This window comes from Carassius carassius, chromosome 23 (genome assembly GCF_963082965.1).
Source record: "Carassius carassius chromosome 23, fCarCar2.1, whole genome shotgun sequence".
Classification (NCBI taxonomy): Eukaryota; Metazoa; Chordata; class Actinopteri; order Cypriniformes; family Cyprinidae; genus Carassius; species Carassius carassius.
The window spans coordinates 7717954-7731225 of NC_081777.1; the positions used below are offsets into that span (position 1 = coordinate 7717954).

General features: G+C 35.3%; 1 protein-coding gene across 1 annotated transcript in view; it reads left to right on the top strand.

Moving 5' to 3' along the window:
- The window catches only part of LOC132101290 (ras GTPase-activating protein 2-like), a 49489-nt gene extending 48161 nt beyond the window's left edge, over nt 1–1328 (top strand). Inside the window, exon 24 of the mRNA XM_059506130.1 lies at nt 336–1328. Coding sequence (XP_059362113.1) covers nt 336–366 — 31 coding nt within the window. The 3' untranslated portion in view covers nt 367–1328. The remainder of the gene's footprint in view (nt 1–335) is intronic.
- Nucleotides 1329–13272: the final 11944 nt, after the last annotated feature.

Consider the following 13272-nt stretch of genomic DNA (forward strand, 5'->3'; position numbering starts at 1 on the left):
TCATAAATCAGTCAGTTAACCAAGTTGGAGTCTATTTCAACATTTTATTACTGTTTTGACATAAGGTTTGAAGTGCAGATGTTTTTTGTGGAATAGGTGGAAATTTTATTCTCAAAATATTATGACTTTCATCTTGAAATATTAGATTTATTTAATATTTTTTATGTGCCACTAAAATGCTGTTGTAAGAAACCAACTCGTCTACATCTCGGCTGGCAAATCCATTTCAAAGTACATTTTCAGCAAACATTTTTCGTTAAAAAGTACTAAATAAAATTGAGTGTGGGTATATGTGCAGTAAAGTTGTTTGACATTCTTTTTACTCTCATTTATAGCGAGAATCCTATAGTTGGAAAGACAGCGTAACATTGCGACTGCAGGACCAGGTGGTGCTGATAGAGGGCGCTGTGTTTGTCGACGTAGAGGAGCACGACCGTGCTCTGATTATGCTCAGAGAAGTGCTGCGGTTCCACATGGGACTGAGTCTTACCTCTCCAGCGATGGCCTGTTTGGAGTTACAGTGTACTTAGAAGAATTTGGCAAGTCAGGAGTCGAGTGGTGTATCCATGAGTTGCTAACATTGGAAAAAATCTAGCTCTTTTCTCTGTGTGCCTGTTTGGCCTCTGTCTTATATCAGTTTTTAAGATGGTTTAGAAACCTCAATCGCCAGTCCGCACAGTAAGAGAAGATTCCAGTCACCTCTTATTCGTTCCTAAACAGGCTGTGAAAGTCCAGACACCAGAGTTTGTCTGAGAAATTATAGCTGCTAAAATAGTCTTTGAAAGAACTCAACCTTTCTTTATAAACCATCAGTTGTCGTCTGATGTTTTGACAGGAAAAATAACCATGTCAAAGGGAATCTTAATTGTTCTTTATAGATATAGTATCATCCGTCTCACCCATGCTTTTGAGTGTGTGCATGGTTTTCTATCTGTAGTGGATAGAATTAATCTGTCTTATACTTACAATCCTACACTTGTGTATGAATTAGGGACTAATGCAGAAGCACTTTAGATATTTGGAATATTCCAGATGAGATTGTTTTAGATACGTCGTATCAACCTTTTTTCCTGATATCGATCAGTTACATGATCAACTCTTGTGTAATGTTCTGTAGATAACATTCATATCCTGTAGAGTTTTACCAGCTATTTTTCTTACGCCAAAGATGTTGTTTTGTAGGTTTTCATGACTTGAAAATGGTATACATGTAGTTTTTTTTTTTAAATACAGAACTTTTAAAAAAGGAATATGGCTCTCTGTATTTCATGGACCCACATTTTGGGAGCGTCCAACATTTTGATAAACATGAAGAAGATTTCATTCAATCGATCTTTGTCATTTTTCCCCATATAAAACAATGACAAATGTTTGGATATTTTATAGTATGCTGTAAACTCTTTTCCAAAAACCTAGTGAGCTGCCTACAAAGACGGCATTTTAAAACTCAAAAAAAAAATCTAATAATGGAAGGTCTGCCTCCTTTCCAGAGATTGCATTCCCATAATGCACTGCAACAAACTCAGTGGAAAAAACAATCCTATAGGCATTTGAGAAAATGCTTTATTTTTATACTATACTAAAAAAGGGATAAATAGAAATATTTCACAATATTGGTGTAAGCTATTTTGCTTGAGTATTTAGCTGTTAGCTTAGCAACATGCTAATAGCTAAGTCTAATTGTAATCATTTGGATTTAATGATATTTGTGTGTCTTGCAACACACCGTTTGGATGCTGAGGCAGCTCACTAGTGTTTTGAATGGAGCTTTAAACATAGATTGTTTAGTAAGAATTCTGTTTGATGAGTAACAATCACCTGCATCATGTTTGTTGCATCGTGTGCAGTTATGTGGTAGAATTGTCATGTCATTTCCTGGTAACTACCTGCTGTTTATTACAGGTCTACCGTTCACGGTTTTGTTTTAAATGACCCCGTTCTAAACTGTACAGAAGGGTTTTCTGTGTCTTTGCGGTTACATTGGAGACTGTTATGTTCTGCTTGGCATACTTGTGTTTTGCGTATATTGTTAGTACTCTACTCAGTGGTTCTCGACTGGACGGTCAAAAATATTCTAAAAGGGCCATGGGCCTAAATGAATATACAGTATGAAATGCAAACAATAAAATAGTGAGTAGTTGAGACTTAACTTTTAAACTTAAAAATAACACCCTATGTAATGATGCAAGAAATATATATAGGAATGAACATTTAAACAGTTTAGTTCTATTGATCTTTAATTATGAAGAACATTCTTCGGTTGCACTTTATTTTACAGTACGTATACTTACATGTACTTATAGTGTACTTATAGTGTATTTATATTAGAAAGTTCTGGTAATACAAGGTGACTACATTGGGTAGGTTTAGGTTTAGGGGTAGGTTCAGGGTTAGTACCTAGTTATTACATAGTTATGTAATTACTATAATAAGTACATAGTATGTACATGGGGAACAGGACTGTAAAATAAAGTGCTACCCATTCTTCTTTCAAACTATAGCATCACTTTTTCATTCTTTTATCATTTTTTGATGTAGACGAGTTTCCTGTTTGACATGATGATGTTTAATGTCCCCGACAACTTCTACTGTATAGTCCCATTTAGCCACTTGTTACCAACTGCCTTTTTCAAGACAAGATTTAAAGTACCTTGAGATCTTACTTCAGGCATTCAACCAAAAACCTATTGAAAACAACTCCTTGACTTCAGGATGGTGGAATGGGAAGTAATACAATTCGAAGTCATTTCTGAGTTTTGGCCTACAGAAATACATCATCACTGCGGTCTATAAAAGTGATGAATTCCGAGTTCTGATTCTGATCTGGGAGATGCCAACATGGACTACTCCCAAAGAAATTAAATATGGGTTGCAGTGAGGACATGGTTCGTCAAAATCTCAATGATTTGAGAATAATTTGCTGCTGAGAGCATGAAACCACTGAACATTTTTACGATACACAATTTTGGTACCACTATGGGTGTCCAATATAAACTCTGGGTCATGAAGCAAAACCACTTGAGAACCACTGATCTAAATAAACTAAAAACCTGTTGATATGTCACATAAAATTAAAGTGTACTTAGCATGATCATTTTATATCCTTTTAAAAAGACACCTTAGCGATATGAGAAAAGAACATGTGAAAAATAATAAGCTAGTCTTGCTTTCTTAGGCCTGGGCATATCAGAAAAACCTAATTGAATTCTGTCACACCTCAAACTCCACTGTAACATTCCATTCGGGAAAAAAAACACAAGTAAAACTACAGAACATGAGTCTACAAGTGATGTGCCTCTCAACCAGATATATATATATTTTTGTAATCGTGACATTTTGAAAGCTGAAAGATTGTATTGAGCATTGATAAAGAGGCTTGGAACACAATTTGCCGTTTCAGCACGAACAATTATGCAACATTCACCTTCCAGTTATGGTCTCAGAATATATGTATATATATTTGTATTCGGTCCATCAGATTTGTGTGTATTTATCTTTTCTCACATGTGATGTGTAGATGTTTGTAGCACACTGTGAACTGAGTGTCGTCATGATATGTTGATGCATTGGTTGAATGGTACGTGGATGTTTATCTGGTACTTGTGGCTCCAGTGAGCTTCAGTTGAAATGTGGTACTGATCATCCTCAACAACGAGCAGTGTGGGCTCGCTTAGCATTGCGGTGATACCGCAGACCTCCTCCATTCATTAGACCTGTCGGATTGAATTTAGTGGTTTCTGTGTAAAGCCAACCCAACCCCACCCATCTCTGAAATGGGCATATTTTCATCTCGTGTAAACATACAGGAACCATTACGACCAGCATCTAGTGGCCTTTAAGACCCCCAAATCCCCCGGACTAAAGGTTCTTCTTTAACGTTCCCAATTTAGCACTTATCTTTGAGTCGATGGAACAATGCAGATGATGTCATTTTCCTTTTCTTGAATGTATATTGGTACGAATCTTCAATCAACATATCAGAAGAACGTTTCAGATGTACTCCTGTTGTGATATGTGTGCTCGAAATTCCACCCCGTTGCTGTAATTGGGTCTGCAAGTCGCATTTTGAAAACCTTGTAGTTTAAATAATGCATTTCTTAAATTATTATATTTTTAAATCAGTAATGTAGGTCTGTAAAACTGCTATAAATATTTGCACAAATCTGACCACTTTTTTTTTTTGTCTACCCATTCCCATTCCTCTTCCAATGTATTACTAATTGTACTGGACATGTTTGCTTCATTTTGTTATTTAAATGTTTTTATACCATTATTTTCACAATACAAGCTCACGTAATTCCTGTTATTAGTTCTGTGGAATTAATTTGCAATAAATATATTGTTTGTGTGATTCTGTTTTGTGTGTGATTATCAGTGGCTCTGTACCAAAATTTAGATTTGAATGATTTTCACAGTTCAGATCAATAGCACATTGAGCTGTTGTGGCACACTAGTTCATTTATGCTCTAATAACTTTTGAATTACTGTTATTTATTTAGAAAAATGCAACACATCTATCCCCATGCAAAACATTTGGACACCTCAGTCATGATTAAAAAACATACATCCATATACATAAATCAGGAAAGAAGCCGAAAAGACAGAAGAAAACAATTTAACCATCACATTGTAAATAATATTAAACTGGCCGACTAATCATAAGAACATATGATGTGTAAAATCAGTTGATTTGTGTTTAAAAGAAAGCACATGTATGAACTTGGCACATTTGAACAAATTGTGACCATCAAGATTGTTCGGTTTCTCAACAGAGATGCTGAGAAACCTGTAAAATGTGAACTCAACTGGCAATTGTCTTTACAATGCACATGGTGGTTGCATGTGGATTGAATTGGAGACGTGCACAAACTCTTCCAGATTTCTGTAGATTTCTTGCACGACCTTTTCCCGTGGCCTTCAATCTATGGAAATTCAGTGCTGAGTTTCCCTACTTCTCCTTACATGAACTGTGATTAATCGTGTATTATCAGAGGCCGGGAACCGCTCCAGTGCAAATGAAAACATACGAGAGAGCATTGTTTGTATGTTTTCATCTCAAACGTTTGCTGTCAAGAATAATACGAGTGATATCAGTCGAATTTAAACATTGCAGAGGATAAATAGAAAGTCTCATTGATTGTAAAACCATATGGTTCCACTTTGTTAGTATCATGCAGTAAAATGGCTTTTATCTATCACAAAATCAGCAGCATGAAAATTAGCTCGTTTTAAGCACATCAAATCTCTGTACATCACTTAAAATGTTAACTTTGCCGAGATCTTGACCTCCTCGACCGTATTCCACAAATAAATTCACATAATGTCAGCATTTTGGCATCTGTTTGTAATAAAATAAAATAAATCTACAGCATTACAGGATGTAATTAGATCATTTTTACATTGCAAAATGTATGGAAAATCTAAGTTTAAAAACTGAAAACCAACATTTTAGTTTACACCAACTATTTAGTTTAAAAATGTGTGTTGACAGGTTTCTGAACTCTGTTCAAAGCTGTAACATGGTTCGATTTTTAAAAAAATCGAAAAGAAAAATATATATAGTCATATAATTTATTTCAACCTCGGGTTGGGCCAACATTTTTTGGCCCTGTTTTGTACCTGATTTTGTAAAATACAATACCTCTAGGGAGCCATAAAATGCTGGCGTCTAAATATTGAAATTCGTAATTGTTTGCCAAAGTTATACCAAAACAACCATGTTTTTTTCCAAAGCAGTGCAGTTTAATAGTTCAGTAAAATCAGAAATGATGACTTTTAGCATGTTTAGCCACCAACCAGTCACACAACTCGTTAAGATCAGTCCAATGACTTTTCATTGCATATCTCACACATTTTAATGGTCAAACCGGTGAAGGCCAGCAACAATACCTGTTCTCTGTCAAAGTAAAAAAAAAATGCTATTTATAACAGAATGTGGTTGAGGAAACTGCAATGCACACAACATGTTCAACAAATTCCTTCAGACCATAAACAAGACAGGAAGATATAAACAATAGCAGAACTGTGAATATTTATACAACTAGTTATTGTACAGTGAGGTGATGTAAAGTTTGTGTATATATAATGACTAATGACAAACAGATTTCTTAATGCAAAAAGTACATTTTCCTTGTGGACCTGGATTTAGGACAGCAAATGAATGAGGGAGAACTGGCTGTTGCTCAGCTTTTGGCCTGAACAGTGAGGTAACTAAAAATAAAGGTGGTCTTTCATTTCTATCATTAAACGGTTTCCATTGTATCATTCAGAGTCTATGTTTTCCATTGTAACTGTGTACTGTTCACAATCTTTCACAGGGCTTTCCTGTCAGATGTAAAGCCAATGCAGATGCAGACTTTTCATCGGAACATCAACATTTGTAAGATTCATTTCGTGAAGTTAAAAAAAAAAAATTAGGTTAAATTATCCTAAAACTTTGTATTTGGATAATAATCAAGTCAAACTTAGTCCACACATATGCAACTTTAGAGAAATAGCTGGGAAATTATATATTAAATTGCAAAGCTAAGAGATTATATATTTCTTACTCTGCGATGATAAACACAATAAAGGAGTTGAGAAATGCAATATAGATTCATTCTTAAATATATAACTCATATCATTTCAACCAGCTGGCTAATCATTGAATCTGAATTCATGATTTTTTTTTTTATAAAAAAGATGATTTGAATACATTTATGAAGTGTTCAGATAGATCTCTGACTAGAATTTTGATGTTTAATTTGTCATTCAGTTATATTTATAAAAAACAAATCTCACATTTACATCAACTAATAAATTCATATTTTACCTAAATGACACCTTTTAAATAATTAGAAAATGCCAAGTGTATTAACATATTCTACAAAAATCTGATTACATCTGGCATAAGTTTACCCCATTAAATTAGAAATGTATTTTAAGAATAATAATCATCATCATAATCTTATTTATGCATGCTAAAATCATTGCTTAAATTTTACAATTTAGCAGTTAACGCTCACTTTTCATAAAATGATTACCTTACATTTCTATTTATTGATAAATGTGTCCACTTTTATGATCATGTAATAAATACATTATGTATGTGCATTCAGGTTTATTTGAAAATGCAGGCCAGTGAGGAAAAAGATTTTATTATGTATAGTATTATTGAATTTATGTATCTATTATATTGTGTGTGTGTGTGTGTGTGTGTGTGTGTGTGTGTGTGTTATATTATATTTATAATATTAGATTAGATTATTTACTGCAATATTTTGGATTTTAAAACTCATATATCCTCTAGATTTGTTTGTTCGAATCTTTTCACCCATCAGCCAGAGCGATGAAAACACGTTCTCATTCCCAGGCCAAGTGTCCCAATGTCCAGCTGTGAGGTTCATGTTTGCCCTGGCATGGATCTCACTTTGAACTCAGTTTCTCTATCATTCCTTCCCTCGGTTTTCACTCAATTCTCCTCCGTGATCTTTGCTCTTGACATATTTTGTGTCTGTCTTCAGATCTCTCAAGGCCTGTTCCCTCCGTTCTCTCCGCTGCTCAGGAGCCCATTCCAAACTGAACAGCCAGTAAAAACTGTGAAAGACAGCTGACAATAAAGATGATGGTTTGCAGCTCAGAGACACAGTGTTTGGAGAGACGCTTACCCAATCCGAGATAAAAAACTTCCCATATATCCACATATAAACATCATCCAAACAACAGAGAACACACACGCACTTCCTATTAATCTAAAGGCAGCGCTGAAACACATGCTGCAGACAAAGTGAGCCCGCTGATTTCAGATAGAGTATATTTATTGGAGTTGGCTGGTATGTCATCACACATTTCGAACTGCCAAGATGCATTACTGTAGTTCATTAAACTCATGTTTCACATTTCCATGCAGGAGTTTCTCTGTTACTTGTTTCCTGACTGATGATCAATGAATCTGCTGTACACAGAGGCACCCAGCAGCAGGAGTCCCTGTTTTTCTGTGAACAATATATTGTGGTTTGTGTTCGCGGCTGTAGCTAGGTATTTAATGTTACATTATTTTAATATTTATTATGCAATGTACGGTACTATTACAAATGAACATTCTGTTTCACACTTACTCATTCCAAACACAGATGATTTTCTTGCTAATCGTTTAGTTAAATGTACGATACTTGCATTGCCTTAGCCTTTGAATGAGCTTCCGAATGCAGACTGGGATGAAAGGTTCGGTGGTGTAGGAGTCATGATCACCTTCTTCGGGATTTGAAGAGTGATAAATTCCAAAGATGTCCTGTCTCGATGGTGATTGGGAGTTTCTTCCCAGTGGAAAGAGCTAAGAGAAACATCAACTGAGATCTTAGGATCTTAGGTGAATGAAAAGTGAAGGCCGAAGGCCGATGACGTCCTCCTCATCCTCTTAGGATTTAAAAGAACTGCAGACTGAACTGAGGCAGGGTCCTGATGTGAGAGCTTTATCTTCTATAGAGGTCACACCTCTGGGATTTGAGTGAGCCAATGAGGGATGGTACCTTTTGAAGGGAAGTTTTACAACTCTTTGTCTCTAACATGGTGCTTTGCATATGAAAATAGATTGGGTGTTCAAGAGAAGAATCTTCAAGATTCTTATAATACTAATGTGTTGCATAATGGATCAACATATAATATACACTCTCATTTAGATCATGAAAATACGAACTCATAGATACCAACTATTGTATAGATGAGGTTATATTAACCAGTGATCTATCATAAGCATGCATAAAAACATACACAGTACACAAAAGATAATATACAAGAACAGTAACAACATACACAATGTAAGTATATGTGTGTTCATTCAAAGAAAGGTTTTCCTATGAATAAATCAGAGAAGAGTCCATTTTGCTGAGCATTATGTGTCTTTCCTATGGAAAATTGAGACTGAGATTGAGAACTCTTTTAGGTTTATCTGATCTGGCTGAGATCCCTTGGCTGCCATGGTAGCAGGGGCCCTGTGTCGTTCACAGACATCCTGGCACCCAGTATGTTTATGTTCATTTGTTAATATAATGGATAATTGATTTGTTAAATCAAATAACAAATGGTGTGTCTGATTGGTCGAGACACTTCACACAGCTGCACTTTGTTTTATATAAAGAGAATTTGCCAGAGCGCAGAATTCAGTCAGCGAATGCACACATTGAACAAAGCACCGGCATTTCTACTGACTCATCTGCACGCCTCTGATTGGCCATTGCATTCATAAGCTCAACAGAATCTTGTGTGATTAGTTATAATGCGCAGAACTCTAAAACGCGTCTGTCTCTGGGTTAGCGCCAGCCACAGCACAAGCGTAGATTTGAATTTGGCAGCTGATGATGTGCCGCACTGAACATTCTATTCAGACCAGTGTGATCATATCAAATATATAAAATATTATTAGGCTTTTTCTTTAAGGCTGCATTCAAAATCCACTTGGCTCAAAAATCGAAGGGGCATGGGGCACGTGGTCTGAAGGACCACAAAATGAAAACAATCCACTAAGACAAATACACAGCAGCAACCAAGCTAGGGAACATGGTATAGTTGAGCCAACTAGGTAAATTACAAACAGCTGAAAGCAATGAAACATGATAAGGTTAATGCAAAGGTTGCATACATTTGCATCAGTTAACCAGCTCCATATACCTATGTCTTTTCTGACGTAGGACAACTTGCTTGGTGGCTCACCTGATACAGCACTGCACTTGTGATGCAGTATTAATTGGTTCTAGTCACGATTAAAGAATTCAAAGACGCAGAAGTAACTGTTTCTCATATTTGGAATATGGATGATTTGGACTATACTGTTTGTGTCGCAGGGTGTTTTGTTGTCATTCTGAGTTGAATTAGGCAGTGTTGGGGGTAACGCATTATAAGTAATGCAAGTTACTTAATCAGATTACTTTTTCAAGTACCTAGTGAAGAAATGCATTACATTTTAATAAAAAAGAAAATATCTGAGATACTATTTCTAATAAGTAAAGCCAGTTACTTTCTTCTCCTGCATCTTAGTCTTCGTGCAATCCATAATGGCATAACTAAAAGATCAGAGTAAAAAGAAATGCAAAAGTAAAGTAATGCATTACTTTCCATAAAAAGTAGCTAACAGAACTTTTTAGGGGTGACACAATATTGTAATGTATTACTTTTAAAAGTAACTTTCCCAGACAGTGGAAACAAGCACATCACAATACCTGGAGGGACGCGGTATGATCCATCAATAATCAGTCAACAGCACAACTGGATCCAGTTCCTCCATTGGGATGAGGACACCCAAAACTCCTTCCGTTATCCAATTACAGGATTGATGACAGCAGGGAAACTTCAACACCCATAACCCATAATGCTGGATCCTGGGCACTGGGCAGTGATATAAAAAAAAAATTGTAGTTTTAACAAAAGCCCTGAAGCTGAGATTTGGGTAAAGTTCTGGAGAAAAATACACATCATTCATATACAATATACTACCAACACTGTAACAATACAAAGCTATTTTGGCCCAGCTATTTATTTCATATTCCCTCTGCAGTCATCTTTGATCCATCTATTTTATTATGAATTTGTATACTTAAAACTTAAACATATGTAGAAAATAACAGAATAATGATGGCCTATTTACAACATTTCTGTCTTCAGAGCTGGGTAGTAACTGATCACATGTAATTTGTATTACATGATCCGATCCCAAAAATTAGATTACTTGTAATTAGATTAAATTATATTTTAAAATACTCTAAATCAGACTACAGTTATTTCTTGTTGGTTACATGATTACATTTTATTTACTCAATAGCAATAAATTATTCATAACTTATTGATTCTTCCTAATTCTTCTTTTTCATCTTTTAAAATTTCCTTGCTAAAATAGTCCAGTGCTTATATCAGAAAGTTTCTAGTTTTGCAGACATTAAGAAAAATACCAGTCAGTTGTTAGGTGGATATATATAGCCTACACAGGATACTGAGATGCCACACTGCATTTGAACACTGGAGTTACAAAAATCATTTCATCTTTAACAGGGTCATCAGATGCCCATTTCCACAAGATTCCTTATGGTCTTAATGAAAAGTCTATAACATACTTTGGTTACAATTTCTCAATGGTAGTGTAAATTGACACCCTTTTACCTTGTCAAAAACAGCTCTGTTTTCAGCAACTCATTTTAGTGCATGTTCCTTTAAATGCTAATGAGCTCTGCTCACCCCGCCCCTCTCTTCTGTGTGGTGATATCCGCTCTCATGATTACTTTTGCCGCATTTAGCTGCAGAACTTGATAACTATAGCATGTTATTAGAAAAGGCGATTTACAAAGATTTATAAAAGAACTAGGGCTGTCAATTTAACACGTTAATTAAATGAATTAATTATGGAGAAAAATAATGTGTTAAAATTATTAACGCATTGCCCCGCCCCAGACCATCTGCCATTTCATACAGTCGATTGATGATTAATATGAGGCAGGGAAACAGTTTACTGCGTGATGAAGCCTAGAGAATATCCCTGAAAATCAAGATATGGGGCAAAATCCCCATTTGAAATTTTGTCTCATATTTACATCACATAGTTAAGAAATATCACACGAGAAGTAGGCTAAGTGCAATAGTGCAAATGTGATATCTTATACAACAGTTCATTAAGAAGTTAATATTGTGTTATTTAAGACACTATGTTGTCTGTTTTTCTCAATTTTGCCAACCAAATGATAAAGACAAAGCAGAACTGTTCATCCCCGAGCAACCCACAGAGGCATTTCATTTCTTAATCCACATTCGGAACGAATTTGGTAAACCATTTGGCTTTGAACCATTGGTCATAGTCACGTTGGCTTTGAAGTGGCGCTGCACAAACCATCGGTGTATGACATCAAAGTACCGCGAGACTGATTCAAAATCATAAGGAGCCGTCTGATCTCTCTAGCTCTTGCGGTACTTTGATGTCACACACCGGTCGGTCTGATGGTGATGACCCGCTTCAAGTCAAACAAGTCAAATGATTCAATGAAGCATTCATAAAGAACCATTTACTTCACTCCTGAATGAATCAGCCATTTGAACGAATCCAACGAACGAATAAATGACTTGATGACTTAATCATCAAGACATTTACCACCACCTACTGGCAGTTTTAGTTTATTATTTAGAGTATCATTTCATTAAAGAAATAATTTAAGATTTCCATAGTAATAATAATAAAATTAATAAAATAAATTTAAATTATAGTTCACCCAACCAAAATGACAATTCTGTCATAATTTACTCACATGGTCCAAAAGAGTATATGTAATAAATTTTATCACAATATTTCTTGCTGAACCTACTTTGATGCTTTGCACAACACGGACTTTAAATTACCTTTTAAGACTAATTTCTCCAGATTTGATGTGCAATTAATTATATTAATTTATCACCACATCATGTAATTAATTAGATTAAAATGTTTAATCGCTTACCAGCCCTAAAAAGAACCTTTTACTTCTTCTGTAGGTGTGACTGGATCACGAAAGATTTGTATGAACATAAATGCATTGAGGTAGATCGGGGGCATATTCCCTTCAAAAACAAAGGTGATCCACTGCGTCCACTTGAAATAATATAATGTTCATGCTCTTTATGTTGTCAGTAACAACAACTGGAATATATTTATATCGATATGGTAACATGATTATTCAATGTGATAAACGAGTTAGGTCAAAAGTAATCAAAAAAGTAGTTTGGTTGTAATACCGAAAATGTGCAATGTAATGGATTACATTACTGACTACAATTCTTGTCTTGTGATTTAGAATCAGTAACACATTACAATGTGTAAATAATCTGCCCAGCTCTGTCTGTCTTTCATCAGAAATAAACCATAAACTTCAATACGCTGCAACATAAATCAAAACAACATGAATCAAAACCTTCAAAAGTAGGTTGTCGCCGAAAAAAAAAAAAAAGAGGACAAAGACAGAACAAACAATCCCTTTCTGTTGTCTTTGCACATAGGGCTAGTGGACACATGTAATATGTATGAAACCTGACATTAATTGAAACGACATTGTAATTGAAGCAGGTAATGATTCAAAATGCATGATGTCAGCTAATGAGGTCCATTTGTGGAGTACAATGAGCAGAAAACTGACTTGCTGTCAGACTCGGAAACCTCGAACTGAACACTCTGCACTGTTCTGTGCTCAATACTGTACTCTCTCAAAATATAAGATATCCTTAATGCAGTTATTTAGAGTCTTTTGCTGCTTTTAACTTATACTTTTAACTTTTTGATTAGATGTC